Raw genomic sequence first — 21314 nt, 5'->3', positions numbered from 1 at the left:
TATTTAGATTAATTCTTTAGAATAAACATAGCCAGTGCTTAATTGATTATAGATAATTTCCAAAAACTTCCCTTTACCCATACCAAAACACAGGAGAAATCCAAGTTATTTGTTAGATTTACTTTTATGCCTCCTAGCCTGTTACCTCAGCGTCACCTTTGACTTGGCTGGAATTTAAGCACAGACATCCTGACTGTCTATGTCTTGATGAAGCTTGTAACACCTCTTCCTTCTCACCTCAGTAACCATCATCTTGCTTCATTTATACTCTTTCAAGAGACTGTTCCAATCATTACTTTTCTAGTTGATAACTTTAGATGTCATGCTCATCTTAACCCCTCTCTGTGGCTTCCCCCTTCTCTTTTGCATGAAAATAATTAACTTGTTCTTATTGTATGTGTTCTTCCTAGGCTATCTCCACTTAACTTCTCATCCTTCCGATATACTTGTTCTGCCAGTGACGTCAGCATTCACCACCCACTTGTTAGGTTTCATACAAACACTTCCGTGCTTCCACTTATGCTGTATGTAGCACTTGGGAGTAGTGCCTTGCAAGTAGCCATAGAGCAGCTAACTCATCCCTTCCTTGAAATGTCTCCTGTAGTTCTCCTGGCAGTGATGCCTACAAAACATCCAAGGGCATCACAAGGTTTGCTGAAAACACTGTCATTACAGCTGACCAACACTGAATGATTGCTAGTTTTTCCCTATCCCTCTTTCCTCCCCACATCTCACCATTCACTTCTTACATTTCAGATTGCAAGCTCTTCTTATGTTTTAGATTGCAAGCTCCTTAGAGCCAAGGCAAACTTTTTGTTCGTTTTCTGTATAGTGCCTAACATTTCTGAAAAACAGGGACTCTTGCTATACTAATAGCAAGAACAATAGAAAGGAAGAACAAAACTAGCCTTAGGCATGTCTAACTAGCAAACTTACAGTAAATCTAGCTTTTTAAATTTAAGGTGCCTCACTGGCACGATTAACAGTGCTCATGTATTTGCTCATACAGCACTCTCCATGGAATACTCAGAAAATACAAGTCTGAGTCCCATCCTGTCACCCACTTACCTCGCTCCAGAGTACAATGGAATTGTGATTCTGGTCCTGGTATATATTGTCACCTTCCTCAAACTGACTTTCCTGTCCATTAACAGCAAAGTATAAATCTTAGATGGAACTTTGCAAGTCTGCCCTCTGACCTTCTTTATGAAGAACCTTAGCTCCCAGTTCTAATGTCTGAAGTGTGTTTTGGTCTAAAAAAAGCCATGGGGACAAAATATCGAGTGTTGTATACTGATCTACATTACATGCTTTTCAATAACAGTTTTTTTCACAACACACAGTAAATTTGGTAGTGCAGAGTTTAATTCTACACAAAATGAGTAGTCACAAGCTTAAAATTAACATGGGAATCAGTGCCTGGTAGGAGGATGAGGGGCTACTTAAATTTACCTTTTAATAATCTTGTTGACTAATCTATAATTTTACTTCTAGTGTTAACAAAAGGAGATGAAATTATTAAAATTCTATCACCTGTCCAGATCCCAGATTTTTGAAACACCTTCACATAGATACGTCTTGCATGTGTTAATCATTTGATTAGTGATTTTAAGAAGAAGAGATGTCATGCGCTCTGATGTGTTATAGTATGGTGATATACAGTAGATCATACAGACAGTATTCATTAAACTGGGTACGTGTTCCATCATTGTTACCTACAACAGGAAAAAATGGGAAAGTCAGCAATTTGAATTTCTTAAAAATTAACACAACAGAAAATGTGACAGCTCTGGGAATACGTTTGTCAGTGGGTAAACACCTTTTTGATTGTAACACATTGTTCTTGTAGACATCTCATTATGAACTGGACCATCCAATTCATTTGCGGATACCTAACACACTATGACCAAGAGAAAAAAATGGGGAATGGGTAATGAATAAATGAAGAGGTCTTCTTCCAGAGTGGAATTTTCCAGAGGAAAAAGAGAGGCTGTACTCTTTTTGGCCATGGCCTCCAGTATATGAAGGTGCTGTAGTCTGCTCTGCAAAGGAATATGCTACCTGAGGAAAAGAAGTCATACACTGCTACAAAAGCATTGGCCTGCCGTAGGAAGGACAAGAAGAAAGTTGGCCTTTGTTCATTTTGCCTAGATCTGTACAGAAGAAAAATCCAGAAGGGGGAAGCAAGGCAACAATAATCTCTTTCTTACTGAGGATACTGAACTATAGAGTTTTCTGTCCCACAGAAAGATTCCACAGAAATGCATTCAAGCCCAATATACTGAGAACCCAGAAAAAGAGATAGCAACTGGTCTCGAAAAGGATAAAAAAATTATGGTATCTAAAAGTGAAGTCCAATATGGCAGAACAGTGAATATTCACAGAAGAAAAGCAGTGTAAAATTGCACAATGGATTCAGACAGGGTTCAAGCTTTGAAAACAATATTTAGAAAATTTGTAAGCAGCTGGATTATGTGTAAATCTTCTGAACCATGTAAGCTTAGACAGTTTTGCCTGGTGGCTGTATCTTCAAAATTCATGTTCTCACTTAAAAAATGAAATCTGAGACCCACATGGTTATGAAAATAAGTTTTATCATTTGAACCAGGATGACAGTAAATACGCGCTACCTGCAAGAGAAACAGCTTTAACCTGTAAAATAAGTGGAAGCTGCCCAATTTCAGCTCAACTGAAGGCTTAAGATCATTTTATGATATTTGCATTAGAACAAGCACAAGTAACTGCTAACTGAAACATGGAGACAGGAAGAGGTACCATACGTAAGGCCCAACCTCACAAAGACAATTCAGCTCGATATCAGGTTTGGAAAAACATATTTTTCTTATTTTTCTCATGCCCTTCAATTATCTTCTGGAATCACAACTGCCTCCTACACAAAAAGTAGCATTATCTATGGCTTATTCAATATCTGTAAACTTAGCTCGCTAATGCCAAAGGAGTTACGCTGTCCACTAATCATTAAGCGTAAGAGTTAAATACTGAAAGGAGAAATATCTTTCTTTCAGCAGCAAAAGCCTTTCCTTTCTTTTCTGAATTTCATGTTAAGTGCCTTTAGACTACTACTTACAGGTGAAGCTTTGGCAAGTGGACCAAAAAATTTATCCAATGTATATAAATATCTCACGTTGTCTTTAGCTTCATTAGCAGCAATTGTTATATTACGATCCTGAAGGGAGAAAAAAAAAGAAATAGAATTAATACTGTTAAAATTTACTGAACAGGTTCTTGCTTTTTTACAGTGCATGCTACCACAAGACTATGATTCTATCTTGTAAACATTTTCTCACAGAAGTTCTCTCAAATAAACCATTTCTTCTTTACATAAGAAATAACTGCTTTTACACAGAAAAATTGGTAAGATCTACCTGGCAATCAGCAAAATTTTGGATGTGATTTAGAGGAACTCCTTACTTAGACCCCTGAAGTTTTTCCTTCCTGATGGAAGTACAATAGTGTGGTTTTGATAATCTGACTTACATTTTTAAATGGTTTTAGCATGGTACCCATACTAGAGAACTTAGACAAGATCCCTGAAATGTACCAGGGTGTTCCCATCACTTTTTAATGAATACTTGTTTGGGCAAATGAGTTCACAACTAATGCCTGTATATCCTTCTCTCCATGACAGGTGGAACTGTCCAGTACTTAGGAGGCAATTCTGTATGAAGAGGGAAATCTAGTTCATCATCCTTGGCTTGTACTGGCTCTGTACAGACACTTTCAACCAAATTCCATTTATCATAAAAGTCTGCAAATATGTTAAGTGCAACATCAAACACTCAGTAAGGTGATACTGTTTTCCAGATCCATTTTCAAAACAGTAGAATACCTTCTTAAGTGCTAGATGTACATTCTGGTGTTTTGGGGGTATCTGATTGGCTGTACATGGTCTACAGCTTATTTTCTGGCTTGCCTACAATTTTGACTGTGTCCTGGTTTTGGCTGGGATAGAAGGTTGTTTTTTTTCCTTCCACTAGCTGGTATAGTGCTGTGTTTTGGATTTAGGATGAGAATAATGTTGATAACACACTGATGTTTTAGTTGTTGCTAAGTAGTGCTTACGCTAGTCAAGGACTTTTCAGCTTCTCATGCCCTGCCAGCAAGATGCTGGGAGGGGACAGAGCCAGGACAGCTGACCCAAACTGGTCAAAGGGCTATTCCATACCATATGACATCATGCTCAGTGTATAAACTGGGGGAGTTGGCTGGGGGGAACCGCTGCTCAGGACCTAGCTGGGCATCAGTCGGCAGGTGGTGAGCAATTGCATTGTGCATCACTTATTTCTTATCTTCTTTTATCATTATTATTATTACTACTACTATTCTTTTCCCTTCTTTTTCTGCCCTATTAAACTGTCTTTATCTAAACCCACGAATTTTACTATTTTTTTCTTTTTTTTTTTCTGATTCTCTCCTCCATCCCACTGGGCAGAGGGGGAGTGAGCGAACTTCTGTGCGGTGTTTAGCTGCCTGCCGGGTTAAACCACAACAGACCGATAAGTTTACATTACAGGTATCCACTTATCTGAAGTAGCAGTTACGCTACAAAAAGCCAGCTGTCAATAATTCTAAAAGCAATATGATGAACTTTCAGACATCTCTACAGTTGGCCTGCACAGAGTACAGCTGGAGAGAGACAGAAAAATGTTGTATTGCTGCATTGCTTTACTTTTGCACAATGATTCCACCCACTAGGCTAATGAAAGACACGTTACAGAAGCATTGACTTCTTTTCAAGTTACCTATTTAACTTCAGAATCATCGGTGTTATATGTTTCAACAACTGGATAATAAACCACAGTACAAAACCAGCATAAACTCTCAAAGCTATTTTTAGGATTGTGTTCAGTTCTGTGTGTATTACAAATACAAAACTGTACTCATTTAAAATCTTTAATAAAATACTGTAATTACCAGCTCTTTCCACTGCTTCAATGTCTTTGATCTCGCTACCTGAAGAATACTTATAATTTTCTTTACTCTTGAACTCTTGATCTCATCTAAAAGGCTTTGAAGAAAGAAACACATTTAATAATCTCTTTGGAATTACAGTTCACATTCAGTTTTAAAAAGCTTTTTTTTAGACTCTGTGAGAAATAGTGCAGGGATTTAACCTGTTAAATGATGACATTCTTGTCTTCCAGTGTTCCAGCTCTGCAGATGGACCAATGTCATCAGCTTCTCTTCTCATTTGTTCACTCTCCACTAAAACTTGTCTGATCTGTTTGATCCAAATCATGACCGCTTCTTCAAGTTTCTCAGTGACCTCTGGGTTACTGCCTTCAAAATCATAGAATGGGACGGTCTCATAAGTACCAAGAAATAAATACAGATTTTTAACTATAGAAGTGAAATGTGCTTAGCAAACATAAGCTGAGACTCTATGTAAACTGAATATATTCATATCACTGACAAACGACAGGAAAAGATTAAGACTGTAACAACAAGATGCACACACATACAACTTGTATCTACCTACTTCGTTACTACTGCATATCCTTTACAACGGAAACTGTTAAAAATGCAGTAAGTTCATAAGGAAAAAAAAAAAACAGCGATGTGGTTTTGGGAGAATCACGTTTCAGAGGTCTGAGAAATGTATTAACTATTATGTGTATATTTTTCTGCTTGCATTTCATAAGTAAAGGCTTCACATTTCTCTCTTTCTACCGCTGCAGCCTATTCCACATTAAAAGCATCACATAACGGACAGCATTATTAACCATCACAAACCCCCCCTGTAAGTCAGCACATCTTTTAGATTTCCCTAGCGGCTGAAAGAGTCCAGCTCACTTGGTGCCTTATATTTAGGACTCGTGGAGCTTGTGCTACTAAACGGATCTAAAGAACTGGTTCAGCTATACAACGTTATTGCCTCATCTGAAGAGTCACTAGTTCTTCTGTGGAAGCTGTCCTGCCATAGGCTGATGTAGGCTTGAGAGGGATTGCAGAAGTATTGCCATTATTTCAGTTTGGCATTTTTTCACTCTGAAAATCCATGTGGTGGTAAGAAATGGTGGAAAGCTATTGTTCAGAGACATAAGTACTTTTTTTCTTACATATACATATATGTATATATATAAATTTTTATAAATACATCTTATTTTGACTCACAGCCCTCAGAGCCAGATGATATTGGATAGGATTTCCCCAGTGTCAAAGTGAAGACTGTACACACTAGTAGATGGCTTCACTCAGCAACTACTTGGCCAGCAAACTAGAAGGAACACAGGCCACTGCGTACATAATATGTCAAGGAACTACCTAATCCTTTAAAATCTATGAATTAAAGGATGGGCAAATGATTGATGATTTTATGATGACACAGTCAGAAACCTGGCAAGAGTAAGCAGAAAAGTGTATATAGCTCAGGGAAGATGAAATAATTCTTCAAAGTAAATTTCTACTAATGACATAAAATTTATTTTATAAACAGCATCATTGTGTTTGCTTTGCTGTAGGAATTACTCACCTGCAGTTATGTAGTCAGATGGGTTCTGTAAGTTGCTGACATAAATATCAATATCCACTTTTGTGAGCTGAATTTTATCTTCTATATTCTGTCTTGATGATGACAAAGTACCCACAAATCTCTCCACTGAATACAGAAAGTCTTGTATCTGGCTGTTCTTCAAGCCTTCTTTCACAGCTCCCCAGTTCTGATTATTTATGATTTATGACAAAAAAAAAAAAAAAAGTAAAATAAGGGCCACACTTTCTTTTGGTTTTTGAACACAAAAGGTACCTTATTTTTCATTAGAAAGGTATTTCTTATTCTTGGCAGTACGCGAAGATTTATCAGTATGCCCTTTAAAATACACTCGTCTGTACTATAACATAAATACTTTAAAGTATGCATTGATTTAATTATTCTGTTAGACAAGAAGAGACAAACAAGCAAGAGGCTCTCAAGAAATAAAAACGCCTCCCTGCTCTCACTGTCTTCACACTGAATTGTTGTCTTTTTTGTTCAGTCTGATTTGTCTCTCTCTAAATAGAGAAAACAGATTGTAATCCCCCTTACTACTCCTGGGTGAGAGAAAATGGTAGCATATGGCAACAGCATACAACACCATCATTCTCGACAGACACTGAGCTTCATTATATTTCCTGCCTCTGAACATGTACTGCTGGAGGCAACGGAACCAACTGTAATGCTTTGTGAGTGCCACAGAACAAGGACAACTCAAAGAAGCTGGATACCCTGGCTGTGATACAGTACTTGCTGTCTACTCTCTAGAATAAAATCATGGACTGATCCTTTGTGCTGCCAGAAGGACTGCAGCACAATCCTTCAATCCAGGCTTAATCTAGTTTTAATTAAGTCATCGCAGTTTTACATCACAGTTTTTTAGTATGGCTGCTATGCTATGTTCTCCTTTGTCACGAGCATTATGGCTGGTGCTATTGCTTGAAATTAAACAATAAATATATGAATTTCAAACACTTATACACAAATTGCATGACTCCCATAAAGGTCTGTATTAGACTTGTATCTTTTTGTATCCTCTGTTTTATGTTTAACTGAAACTGATGCACAAACAGGACTGCAGCAGCCACTTGCCTTATTCCACATGTTCTTGAGAAAAAAGACTACCTACGTGATTACCTGTTGGGATTTAAGTGCTGGTATCATGATTTGGGACAAGAAAAATTCCAGGCCCTGAAGGATATTTCCATTAATACAATCAAACATGCCAAAATTCACCTCCTTTGGGAAGAAACAAAAATTAGCAGAGGGCTTGTAAACTTCTGCAGCATTATACTATTTGAGTGAAATTCAGACACATGGCAGATGTATATACAGTCCATAACTATGTAGGTTCCATGAGAATATTGCCCCCCAGCTACTGGATTTGGATTGGACACAGACTAAAATTCAACCGGAAATTCCAAGACTTGCCCGTAAGTTTGAGTCACCAGAAGAGTCAGTCCCATATTGTAGCAACAATCCAGCAACCAATTAAAATTAACCATTTAACAGCAATGCATTAATTAATCTTAAGACAATTATATGTCTATATTTCTCTTTTAGAGGAACAGCTTCCATCTATCATAAATGCCTAAAAAAGGACAACAAATGTATCAAGCAAGAAATGCCTCTCTCAGTTGCACAGCTCTCTCCAGTTCATTGTTAATGAATTTATGCTTAGGAAGCACTTCTTTACTGAGAAGGTGGTCAAACACTGCAACAGGCTTCCTAGAGAGGTGGTCAATGCCCCACACCTGTCAGTGTTTAAGAGGCATTTGGACGATGCCCTTAACAACATGCTTTAACTTGGTCAGCCCTGAATCGGTCAGGCAGTTGGACTAGATGATCATTGTAGGTCCCTTCCAACTGAAATAGTCTATTCTAGTCTATTCCAGTTAATGTGAAGCAAGCAGCAGTGAATTGCTGAAGCTAGGGACAGGGTGAGACCACACTGGTGAGTGGACTTTTACTGCAGAACATATAGCATAATTTGGAAGAAGTGGGGGATTGCATCTTTTCCCAACGCTATCCACTTAGGGACTGGTTGGCTTTTCTGCTGCTGGCATTTCGCTTACAAATGTAGACATCCTGAACATGAGCCATGTGCTTTCTACGACCCATACTGACCAGCCATTTCGGCTCTGGGTATATCTCCTGTTAGCAGAGAGGGAAACATACACTGATTTTGCCTTCATCATAATGAATGCTTCACTGATACGGGGGAAAGTGTACTGAGCTCTGCCCTGGAAGCTTCTACTCCCAACGTTTGCCTGTGCAGAGACAGCAATTCCAGAGTGTTTTAGGAACAGCAACTACAAATGAATTTTTTTAAAGGCTTTGACATTCTTGGCTATCTTGATTATTAATTTCACCCATGTTTTTCTTGCTAGTTTCCCACTTGCATGCAAAAGAAGACCATTTAAGACATCTAGTTGTTATGCATGGGTGGAATACTATGTCCTAACAATATTACAGTATTATAATTCCACTAGAGTACAAGATGGTAGAAAGCTCTTTCTCAAAAAGTGGAGGAATTATGGATGACAATCAAGGCATCATTCTGCTTGAGGCAGTGCTTACGAGGAAGACCAGGTTTCTTTGCATGTCTAAACATGTTCCCTGGGATGCAATGCCCACAAGGTTGTTAACAAGGAAATGCCCCTAAACTACTTCCTTCTGCCAGAGGGTGTGCTAACAAAATAGCAGAAGGAAAGGACAGAAGGGTAATGAAGAAATGAACTGACCTCTATTTTTCCCCTTCAGATGCTTTTAACAATGCCAGTTTCTCCCATATGACAGTGTTTGCATTTGTTGCAGGGAGGGGGAGACAGGTAAAATTAAGTCTTTCAACACTTCTGAATCTCTAGGACAAGGTCGACATACAAGCTGATCCATTTCTTTCCACAGGACACTGGATTCAGCTATTCCTCTTGAGAAATAGGGGACAAATCCATGTATTTCTAGGGGATTCTCAGGTTCTCCTTCCAATTGTTCCTACACAGCTCTTCAGGATAAACCAAAATTTGCCAGACCAGTTGGAGCCTGAGCTCCGAGCCTCATCAGTGTGAAGACTGGCTGACTGAAAATTAGGGCTTGTTTTACCTTCTATAGCATCTAAAAATATTGCCTTACATAAGGAATGAAGTTTGATGACAACTACATGACAGCCCCTGCCCAAAGGAAGTAATCGCAAGAGAACCACAGAGAGGGCACCAAGGCAGCTAAACTGAAGAGTTTGGACAACCATTCTGACAGGTAGCCAGCTGAAGCAGCGCAGCAGTACTGACAGGGCACGAGAAGACGAAGCCTAGAAATTACTTTTGCACCCCTGGATGAGGAATTTGTAAAAATAATGTTATAAAGCAAGTGACTGACAGAAACTGAAGTACTAATTCCCATGACTGTAGCTGGAGAAAAAATTTACTACAGCTTTGGCCTGCTCAAATGGAACACATCAACCTATTAGTGACAAATAAGGAGCAAATCTGTACAGCATAAAAATGAGTGCATCGATATCTTCGACAATATGATTTCAAGCTTATTGCATTTTTTCTTTAATGTCTGTTCTTAGATATTAGTATCTGGACGCTCTTTGTAAAACACTAGTGCAAATATTTCCCAAGAACATGAGTATCTCTGAAAGTCAGAAAAGGTTGTTACAGTACTTTTCTTATACACAACTAAAACTATTAGGGGCAGGGAAACTTTACTTTAGTAATGATGATCTAATGATGAGTAAGTATGATCTTTATTTTAAAAGTTTAAAAAATGCAGTTATTTAAGTGCAGCATTTCCATAACTTAGGCTCATTAATTAAAAGGAAATCTCCTGGTTTAGGTCTTTATTCCCTATTGCCATTAAAATTTATATTTTTAATGACTGATTAATAATCAATTTTTATTAATTAAAATCTTGTTTTTAATAACATTTCAGTAGCTAATTAGCAAATCATTACAACATTACTTTATCATAAATACTTATTCAGATTAAAAAAACTTCTGTTAAACACAGAACTAGGCATTTTCATGAGAGCACTCCCCACTTCTTTTTCTGATTCCAGCTGCATGAATAAATGTCTACGAAAATACTAAGTACACTGCAAACACTGCATGATTTTGGTCTGACCTGGGAAACGTCTGATGCAGTTATAACTTTATCTGATGTCCTTAGGAAAAATGCACAAGTTCCTGTAAAGTTCTGTAAAAAGGACAAAATGCATACAGTTAAAAAGAATAGACTTGTAAAGTATCAGTAATTAACAACACTAAAAATGTGCTGAAAACAAAACTGTAAAAAATTAATTACTCAGAAAAGTAGTGAACTGTGTGTAGGACATTTGAAAATCTGTCCCTCTCAAATGAAACACTGTTTTTTCTCCATCTGACATAAGAACGTAAAAAATGCCCCTTTGGGCAGACCAGTCCAGTACTGCATCTCTACCAAGAAAATACAGTTCAGGGAGAACTTGCGAGCTAGGCTACTTCACAGGCTCCATTCCTCTTGTACTCTCTGACCACCTGCAACCATTGTATGAGAGCTGTTAGATGACATAGTCCTGTCTAGACATTTCTGTATCCATTTATGGACCTATCCATGAGATTGTCTAATCCCTTTCTGAATCTGCCAACATAAATTCACTGAAGAAAACTAAAGATATCCTCAGCTTTCAGACATTTAGAGTACTTTTCATAGATACCTAGACCAGAATGGATCATCTTAGAATGACATTTATTTCATTTTTACAAAAAGGAACTTAAAGATTACTCAAAACTTCTGATCCAGATACTTTATAACATGTATTTTCATCGTTTTGATGGACTGAAGTAATGTAAAAGTTTCAAATCAGTACTGCAACAATGCTTACTTTTAATCTATTAAATCTAATAATAATTCAGCTATAACAAATTTGAAAAGCCATTCCAGTTGGTCCCATTGGCAGATGAATGAATCTCACCTCTCTGAAAGCAAGAAAGAATTCTTCAGCTATGTCTTTTCTAATGTAATAATGTTAATACAAGCTCATTGGGAAAAAAAAAACCAAACAACACATCACCATGAATTATTCAAACAAAATTGTATATGGTACACCTGACTCCCCCCAAAAGAGATGGAAAGAAAATTAATCAGAAATCTTAATGACTACTCTGAATACACTGCTGAATAATGCTTAGACATTACAGTAAGGAGGTTGTTATAAGAATTTGCATGGAATAAAGGAATTATTAAAGGTATTTTTGGACTAATGTGCAGTATTATTATATGAAAGGAAATAGAAAACCACTGAAGAACTGCACTTTTAAACCAGAAGAACCAGAAGTGCACGAGCACTGGAAAATACTTAAACATGCAGTCATTAACAAAAATGTTAGGATCTGCTATTTTTTAACAAGGGTTTATTTGACCTGCACTCCTCTCAGATAGTCAAATCCATTAATCACTACTTCTTTACTGGTGAATTCTAACCTCAGCTCAAGAAATGTTGGGAGATCTTACAATATGAGAGCATGGACTAAGTACTTAAATATCTATCCAAAAATTACAAGAAGTTTTTTAACACTGCACAACTGTTAAGTTTTTTCAATATTTTACTTTTCAAATGTCATCTAATGAATTTTTCAACGATACCTCAGTAGAACCCATGGTAATAAATAACTTCTTCTGAAGCAAACTGTTCGTTGACCCATCTGACGTCGATGTTGCATTCGAGTTTTGCTAGCAATTAAATTATAAATAAGAGGTTAATAAAATAAAAACTATTATCATGCAGATACCTCATCCTATTTGAATATGTGAATTACAACTAAGCTTATTCTGAATCAGTTAGTAATTCCCAGATAGAAATCATGAGGATGGGTTTATCTGGAGAATAAGCTTTCCATGAATCTCACAATCCCCAGTAAACACTTTCATAGCCCTGCTATTTCAGAAAAAACTCAAAGAAGAAGGGGAAAAAAATCTCAGAAAATATAATGAAATTAAATCTGAAGTGTTTCCTGGACCAGCTTCCTCCATGGAAACAAACTGGATGTCTTGCAGAGAGAGTAACATGCCTTGTCTCCAAAGTCATAATGTAATTGGGAGTGAGACTCACAAGGAACTCTGTCAGGTAGATCCTGCCAACAATGCAAAGAAATTTAGTTTTCTGCCCATGTTTTTAACCATACATCATTCTGAAAAACTTTCTCACTGAGAAGCCTTGCTGCCACTGGTCCCCCTCCATTGAGGTGTATCTAGAACCTCTTCTCTTTGAAGCAACAAAAAAGTTTGAGCCTGATCAAGATCTGCTTCCCTTTAATGTTCTGTCACATACTTTGGAAAATAATCTGTTGAAACTTGGAAGAACATAACAGAAAATAATGTGGAAGAGGCCTGTAGGTGCATTTCTCTTCCAAGTTTGAGAAGGAGAGGCCTTTTCCTAAAAAGTCTAATTCCGGCTAGACTAAACCTGTGATGTATGATACACAGTGGTGGCTCCCCACTTCTACCGCAAATCAGCATCTTCTAACCCCTATGCACAGTCTCAAGTGAACACCATGCACCCAAGCTGGTAAAAAAGAGAGATGAGCAGCACTGAAGAAAGGATCTTTGACAAATCTTGGTAAGAACATGCCTACTAGGTCAGGCCAACAGACTGCCCAGGCCAGTATTTTGTCTCCAAGAATGGCCAAAACCAGATAAGAACAGAGCAAACATGTATGATACTGCCCCTGAGTAATCTCCAATACTCCAATATGTTTGAAACCAAACTGTTGACAGAACAGTCAATTTAATGACATCTCTTGACTCATCAGAATGGGGTGGAAGATGCTAGAGATGGCATTCGGATTTTGCATCAGAAACATTTATTTTTATGCTATGCTGCTTTTGCAACAAAATTTTCATAAATTCATATTTTAATGGCTAAAGATACCAAAAGAAAACAAAAATAAATGCAGAAATGAAACATTTCTCTTAACCCAAGCTGGGCATTTATTTCTGGCTTGTCAGTTAAGGAAAACAATTTCAAGATTTTTAGTTTCATCTTGATTTCAGTCAGAAAAAAACCACATTCATCCCAGAAATGCGTTCACGCGGTCCCAGTGAAAGGAAAAACTGATTAAACTCTTTTGACAGCTGAGCTGATTCTGTGCTTTGCGAAGTCTCTAAGCAATCCCAGTAACACCCAAAAGTTCTTTTAACTTATCTACGTTATAATGAATCTGTAATTCATTCTTGCACTTAACTGACGATCAAGCATCATCAATCAGTTTTGCTCCCCAACAAGCCTAAACTACCACCACGTGGTGAGTTAGCTCACCCTAACACAGCTCCTCAATGGCATAACCTGAAAGGACTGAGGAAGGACTCCTGCAGTTCAGGAAGCCCACAACAATCATGTTAGGCAATTTCAAGGTTGCTTGGCACTTTCTGATATCACACACTCAGTGGAAGCTGAACAAATTGTTTTGCTTTTTATGAAGAGGCTTCTCCTTTTCAAAATTGAAAGGGAGAGAAATACATCGTGGGGACCACAACTACCTTATTTCTAGTTACAGTTTTCCAAGCTTAAGATTATTTTCCACAGAATGGGACAGACCTGAACATGAAGCCACCTTAGCTTAGAAAGAAACTGCATCATTTTTCACCTCTTGAATCAGTGCTTTGTCCATAGCGGAGCTGATGCAGTTCAGACCAAAAGGAGAAGACAAAATGGTTCTTATACAAACAGTTCCCCCATTGCTATAATACTTATGTTAGCTAATCTAGTATTTTTAAACTCTGAATACTATGAACGCTGTGCCTCAATTATCGTTATAATTTTTGAAGTCTGGATTTTTATTTTACTTGGCCATTTTTAAGTTTTCTTTTGTGAAAACAAGAACAGTATCAAACCATGCCACAGGGCATTCGCCTGTTTTCATGTAAGCCAAGATGTCAGTATCTAAAGAATGAGATCCAAGTTCTTTCCACATTGGCATGAATAACAAAAAAATCTCTGTTAAGATATTCCGAATTTTGCAACAGTCATGTGATTTTTTTTAAAAATACAACTTTGCTTTTGCAGAAGTAATAACAGAACCATACCTGCAATACATCTTGGTAAAAGAAGAGCAACTTTTTAAGTCCACTAGGGGCAAAGAATTGTTCTATAAGTTGAAACTAAAAACAAAATTACAATTGTAGTTAATTGTGAAGTAGTTTCAAAAGACTGGAAATTTTGGAAATATATTAAACAATAATAATTTAATTAATATTTACCTTGTCATCAGAAATAATGGCCTCCTCCACTTGCTGCTCACTTAAGCCTATCCCATCTGCTAATCTTGATATCAAATACTTCTGTCTTTCATCTATCTGAGCTCTTCGCTCCTCTTTGGTGACTTTGGCTTGCTTGGCTAGTTCTTTCCTAGTTTCACCGGAAAGTACTATACTTTTCTTACCAGTTGTCTAGAAAATAAAAGTTTGTTATAGAGAGATTCTTTTTCCTCACTTAAGGATTGTATTTTATATTGTTGATTGTTAAGCTGATTTCATAAACTACTTCAAGCAGGAACATAAAAAATTACATCTAAGGAATGTAGAAGGAAAAGATCAGTAATAATTAACTTGTTAGCGCAGAATTATTTCTCAGGATAAAGCTGCTACAATGGAAACTTCAGACCAGAAACTTCAGACCAGGACCTCAGAATCAGACGTGGATCCAGGCTAACATCAAAATACAAATTCAGCCCTATAAAGGCTCTAATTCAAATCTCAGCTTTGTGAATTCAGCTTCCAAAATTCTATATGTCCATATTCCAGATTTGGGACCAGATCTATCTCTATACTGCCAGCATTTTAATATATAGTATCAAGTTATTACCTCAAAGGAAATAAATAAAACAAATCCACTATAAAGTCAGTCACCACTGGAACAAATATACAATTTATGTATAATATGTAGGTCATATAAAGGGAGTAGCAGAATGATAAAGAAGGTAAGACAAAAGATTTTTTAAAATCTTCATAAACAGTGTGAACAAGACTGAAAATAGGTATGGTGAATAACATTTTTAAGTCAACAGATAATCTTCAGAAGCTACACGGAAAACTAAAGTTTTGGGTAAAAATGTCACCACACTGAACATTTTCTTCTACACACAGCTCCTACTGACATAAGTATCTGGAGTCTGGGGATGTCTGGAATGTCTTTGTACCTCACAATTTTTATTGGAGAGAAACAAAGATAAATTACATCATCTTCCCAGTACTCTAAACTAGGAATTGTAATTGATCAATCCTAATTTACTCTTAGATTAAAAAACCAAAAAGCTGACCAACGTCCACCTTTGCCTCCCACCATTTGGTCTTACCCCAGCCTCTGAATGAATGTTTTACATCATTCCTGTCTCTACCTGCATCTCTTTGAGACCCAGAGACACCAAGAATGCCTGAATACCTGTAGCTGTTGGTCAGTACCATTCTGATGTCTCTAAAAGCTACATCTTTTCTGATTCACCATTCATTCTTCTTGCGCGTAGGTTCCAACTCATCTATGCCAGTCTTTTTATCATCTCTGGCTTCCATGCCGACAGCTGGATATCTTGTTTTGCATATGCCTTCCCTGATGCAGCATGACCTTATTCAAGTATTCTTAAACAATATTCATTTTCATCTTGGCAAAGAAAGGGGATTAACCAGTGGATGATCAAAAAAAAAAAAAAACCCAAAACCCAAAATCCCAACAACATACGTTGTAAGCACAGAAAGTAAATGGCCTAACACCGTATACACTTTTGAGTGGTTCACTGTTCTTTTTCCTTGTAATTAACATAGACTGAAGGAACTCAGCACCCTCCAGTATTAGGCCAAACTTTTGTCAATGAAGACTTCAAGAATAATCTGTACAGAATAAAATTTAACAGACAAAAGGTAGCTGAGTCACCACCTATTTTGGACGAAAACACTTGCCGGAAGAACAGCAGTCAAAGGTGATCCTGTGACAGCAGATCCTAGCTCAGTGCTCCTTGTCTTCAGGTCCCCACCACGTCTACGATGCTTACTTTCTGTCTCTAGTTAAAAGAAGTGACAAGTACTAATTATTCAGGTATATGCACAACAAATGCATTTACGAGATCTGCAATGTTGTGTCTTAATATCTGCTGGCTAATCTCTTCTCAGGCTGGGGAAAATGAGACATGAAAGGAACATTAGAAAACTTGTGCCTCAGCAGAAACCCTTAGAAGCCATTAGGGGAAAAAGATGTCTTATAATGGCTTTTATCTCAAGTTCAATTGCAAACAATCCCTACTGATAGCAGTAGAGGTAAGAAAAGGCAATTTAAGGTACTAGCTTGAAGAAATCGGTTCTGGAAAAAACAGAGACCCTGAAATATTGTCACTTTTCACATTTGCTATTGTCACCCAGTTATTCCTCTTCTGTTACTTCTTTATCTAAATTCTGATTGTCAGTCTCACGCATTTCTGATAAACTTGCTACTTGCAGAGACTTGAAATACAGCTTGACCATGTGGAATATCTGAAGAATAAAGATTGCTGATATTTGCAATAAAAACAGGATATATATCATTAGAGTGTGTAACTATCTTCTGTTGATTGTTTAAGCCTCCTTAAGAGCTTCTGAAGCCCTTTAAGTTATTTAATAAAAAATTTATTGCATGCCTTTGTTTTTCCTAGAAATTAGGATTTCAATATTTTTAAGTCATTTAAGTAACAAATAACAGTATTTATGTTTTCCTGATACTAAGTACAATAAATTATCTCCAGACGGCCACCATTTCTCTTATAAAAATTTTAATTACAAAGCATTCCTAAGTATTGCTTTATCTCTCCTTAACAGAAATACTGTTTTAGTTAGCTTCAAAAAGATAATTATTTGAAAGCACTGAACAATGCTATTTGTAACTGCTACAGCTTGCTTTTAGTCCAAGAAAAAGCAACCATTTTATTTCTCAGAAGGTGATATTTAGGTCCCATCCTTGGCAGCAAATAGGATCCTCAGTGGAGCATCCAGTAGTCGTAATGAGTGGCTCACTCAACTATCAGGAACTACTGTTTAATCTAGTCTAAATAAATGATGAGATTGTGACTAAAATTAATATTCTAATAGCACTTATTTCCTTATAAATTTTCTTACAGACTGTGTCTCTTTTCCCCTAATTATAATGTATTATTCACAGAATCATGAAATGGTTGAGATTGGAAGGGACCTCTAGAGGTCATCTGGTCCAACCCCCCCTGCTCAAGCAGGGCCACCTAGAGCAGGTTGCCCAGGACCACGTCGAGATGGCTTTTGAATATCTCCAAGGTGGGAGACTCCATGACCTCTCTGGGAAACCTGTGCCAGTGCTCAGTCACCCTCACAGTCAAAGGCGTTTCCTGATGTTCAGACAGCACCTCCTGTGCTTCAGGTTGTGCCTGTTGCCTCTTGTCCTGTCACTGGGCACCACTGAAAAGAGCCTGGCTCCATCTTCTTTACACCCTCCCTTCAGGTATTTACACGTTTATGAGATCTCCCCCTGATCCTCCTCTTCTGCAGCCTGAACAGTCTGAGCTCTCTCAGCTTTTCCTCATAGGAGAGATGCTCCGGTGTATCCATCCTCTTTGTGGCCCTTCACTGGACTCTCTCCAGTATGTCCATGTCTCTCTTGTATTGGGGACCCTAGAGCTGGACACAGTACCCCAAGCGAAGCCTCACCAGTGCTAAGCGGAGAGGATGGATCACCTCCCTTGACCTGCTGGCAACACTCCTTCTCATCCAGCCCATGGTATCATCCGCCTTCTTTGCCACAAGGGCCCATTGCCAGCTCATCTTCAACTTGGTGTCCACCAGGACCCCCAAGTCCTTTCCTGCCAATCTGCTTTCCAGCTGGTCAACCCCCAGCATGTAGTGGTGCATGGGCTTGTTCCTCCTCAGGTGCAGGAATTTTTGCACTTCCTCTTGTTGAACTGCCTAAGGTTCCTGTCAGCCCAACTCCCCAGCCCCTTGAGGTCCCTCTGGATGGCTGCACGACCCCCTGGTGTATCGGCCATCTCTCCCAGTTTTGTGTCATCAGCAACCTGGCTAAGGGTACACTCTGCCCCATCATCCAGATAATTAATGATGATGTTAAACAGGACTGGACCCAGTACTGAACCCTGGAGTACACCGTTACCTACTGGCCTCCATCTGGACTTTGTACCCCTGATCACCCTCTGGGCTTGTCTGTTCAATCAGTTTTCAATCTATCCCACTGTCTGCTCATCCAGCCTACACTTCATTAGCTTTTCTATGAGGATCTTACAGGAGTGACGGGGAAATTCAAATTGTAACTGCTCATCAGTGGTAATTTGTGACCCAGGAACAACCTGGCATGGAGAGCAAGAAGGCCCAGATGCAGAAGGGGTTAAGCTGGCTGGAAGCAGGAATGCCAGCAACAGAACAACTCCCAGTAAGGGTGTGGTAGTTTCCCTTGGTGATGAGATAAGAAACAGCCAAGGCATTGTCTTGCAGCCACCCTAGAACGCAAGGCTCAGGGTCTACCTTTGGGCAGCAGAGCTGGTGCTGGGGGCTGGACCCAAGGCTGGGCTGAGGCACTCCATGCTGATGCTCACAGGACTGGTGCTGGTGCAAATGTATATAAAGAATCGGCAAATGAAGCATCTTTGCAGACTTCTTACAGAACCAGTTATGGCAGTAGGAGCGTCCAATGCATTGTTCATTCATATTTTTTTTTTATATATTTCAGCACAAATGCGCATTTAATTTGCCTCAAGGGGCACAATAAAAAATTCCCAACTGGAGAATGTCAAAAGCCTTACTGAAGAAAAGGTAGACCATATCCACTGCACTCCCCTCACCTACCAAGCCAATCATGTAATTGTAAGAGGCAATGAGGTTGGTCAAGCCTTTCTTCCCTTGGTGAATCCATGCTGACTACTCCCAGTCACCTTCTTGTCCTTCATATGCCTGGAAATGGTATCCAGGATTAGCTGCTCCATCAGCTTCCCCGGGACTGAAGTGAGGCTGACTAACCTATAGTTCCCTGGGTCCTCCTTCTTGCCCTTCTCCAAGAAGGAGACAGGAGTGACATTAGCTTTCCTCCAGGCCTCAGGCACCTCTCCCAGTTGCCATGAACATTCAAAGATTATTGAACATGGCCACACAGTGACATCAGCCAGCTCCCTCCGTGCTCGTGGGTGCATCTCAGCAGGGCCCATGGACGTACGTATGCCCACTTTGCTTAAGTATTCCCTGACCTTGTGGAAGAGGATCAAGTTAGAGAGTACTGAAGCAAAGTGGGCATACATAAATCCATGCGCCTTGATGGGATGCACCCATGAGCACGGAGGAAGCTGGCTGATGTCACTGTGAGGCCACGTTTAATAATCTTTGAACTGATTATTCAATATATTAATCTGTTAATATATTCCAGAAAAGAGATACCATACTATATGCCATAGTATAGAGTATACCATACTATAGAGTACTACTCATTTTAATTCCAGAAAAATGGTTCTAATCATGTTACTATGATTCAGCACTAGGAAATCTGCTAAGGGATCAGAATTGCACTGTGCATGACCCTGTAAATACATATATATATACACACACACATATAAATAAACAAATGCATTTTTTTTATATGTACATATTTATTTATAAAGCTGAAAACTGCACATTGCAGTCACTACGCTGGCACATTCAGAATAGCACATACCCACCCAGTATATATAAGTACCCGTTATCAACTTAAACACTCTATTTAATAATTGGTTTCTCATTTTGTTCCTGGAATTTTTTTCCATACAAAGCCAACATGAAGTACTTATCATTATTTTCTCCCTTACCTTTTTTTATAGCAATGAGAGGTGGACAGAGATCAATGTCAGGTTTGGAAGAAAGTTGCGTTACTCTCAGTTGTTCTGATTCCTGCTGTGCAGAGTGACCAGGAGAGAAACTAGGCTCGACTCTTCCTCCTAACTCAGTCTCACCTCCCACAGTCTCCTCCATCTTCACCACCACACAAAAATCAACCTAAATCAACAGTACAGAAAATGACCGGACAATGTAACATTGTAACAAACAACCACACCTTCAGTATTTTTATCCCTGTTATAGCACCAATATGGTAGACTAGCAAGGAAAAGAAAAACAAAATTCTCTACTTTTGGTTACTAATTTAAAATGAGAAGATCTAAGCAGTTTACAAAAGGATAAAAGCTCCTCTAAGGTTGCCCGTTAACAAAACTTTATTTCTAATTGCATAACTGTCATTTCTCTCTGATCAGACTGCTGCAGGTGGGAACTCACGCGTTGAGGGGCAGGTTAAGCTCCTTCTTACAGGACAGCTGCAGGTCCCACCGCAAAGCGCTGGGCACAGCGTGCCGGCTGAGGCACTTGCTTCATCTCCAGGGGGTTTGTAAGCCTGCGGTCTGCCTGAGCCCTTGGAGCTGCTGGCAGCTGCTATAGCAACCCCTACACAAACCCAGCTAGCAACCCCGTCCCCAGGAGGCACCTCCTCTGTCCCCATTTCCCGCTGTATCCACCAACCCAGCGCTGGTTTCATAACTACTTGTCTTTTTAAACGCACTGTAGTTTTCCCTGACTTATAAATTAACCCCTAAGCAAGCAGCTTCCCTGAGCCCCGGCGTTTCTGAGGCGCAGGGCCAGGGCAGGCCATCGTGAGCCGCAGCCCGGCAGCCACTCAACACGGCCTTTCCCAGCAGGGCAGCAGCCTGGGCTCTGGAAGAGAAGCGCTCGTGTGAAGCTTCCGAGACAAGCGTCAAGCACGTGAAGCGGCACGTGAAGAGGCACGGCTGAGACACGCGGCTGAGGGAGGACTTTCCCTTTTCCTCTGCCG

General features: G+C 39.0%; 1 protein-coding gene across 1 annotated transcript in view; it reads right to left on the bottom strand.

Moving 5' to 3' along the window:
• The window catches only part of LOC309598479 (dynein axonemal heavy chain 5-like), a gene marked incomplete at both ends in the record, with an annotated part of 174256 nt that extends 153272 nt beyond the window's left edge, over nt 1–20984 (bottom strand). The window contains 13 exons of the mRNA XM_082329118.1: nt 1534–1715; nt 3089–3187; nt 4936–5029; nt 5136–5297; nt 6490–6680; nt 7631–7732; nt 10619–10690; nt 12119–12205; nt 14558–14632; nt 14732–14920; nt 16424–16524; nt 20302–20488; nt 20796–20984. Of these exons, the coding sequence (XP_082185244.1) occupies nt 1534–1715; nt 3089–3187; nt 4936–5029; nt 5136–5297; nt 6490–6680; nt 7631–7732; nt 10619–10690; nt 12119–12205; nt 14558–14632; nt 14732–14920; nt 16424–16524; nt 20302–20488; nt 20796–20984 (1730 nt within the window). The remainder of the gene's footprint in view (nt 1–1533; nt 1716–3088; nt 3188–4935; nt 5030–5135; nt 5298–6489; nt 6681–7630; nt 7733–10618; nt 10691–12118; nt 12206–14557; nt 14633–14731; nt 14921–16423; nt 16525–20301; nt 20489–20795) is intronic.
• Nucleotides 20985–21314: the final 330 nt, after the last annotated feature.

The sequence above is a fragment of the Platalea leucorodia genome (genome assembly GCF_965183815.1).
Source record: "Platalea leucorodia genome assembly, chromosome: 1".
NCBI classification, from domain to species: Eukaryota; Metazoa; Chordata; class Aves; order Pelecaniformes; family Threskiornithidae; genus Platalea; species Platalea leucorodia.
Note: the sequence above shows the minus strand (reverse complement) of the source record. Positions and strands in the feature narration are given on the sequence as shown.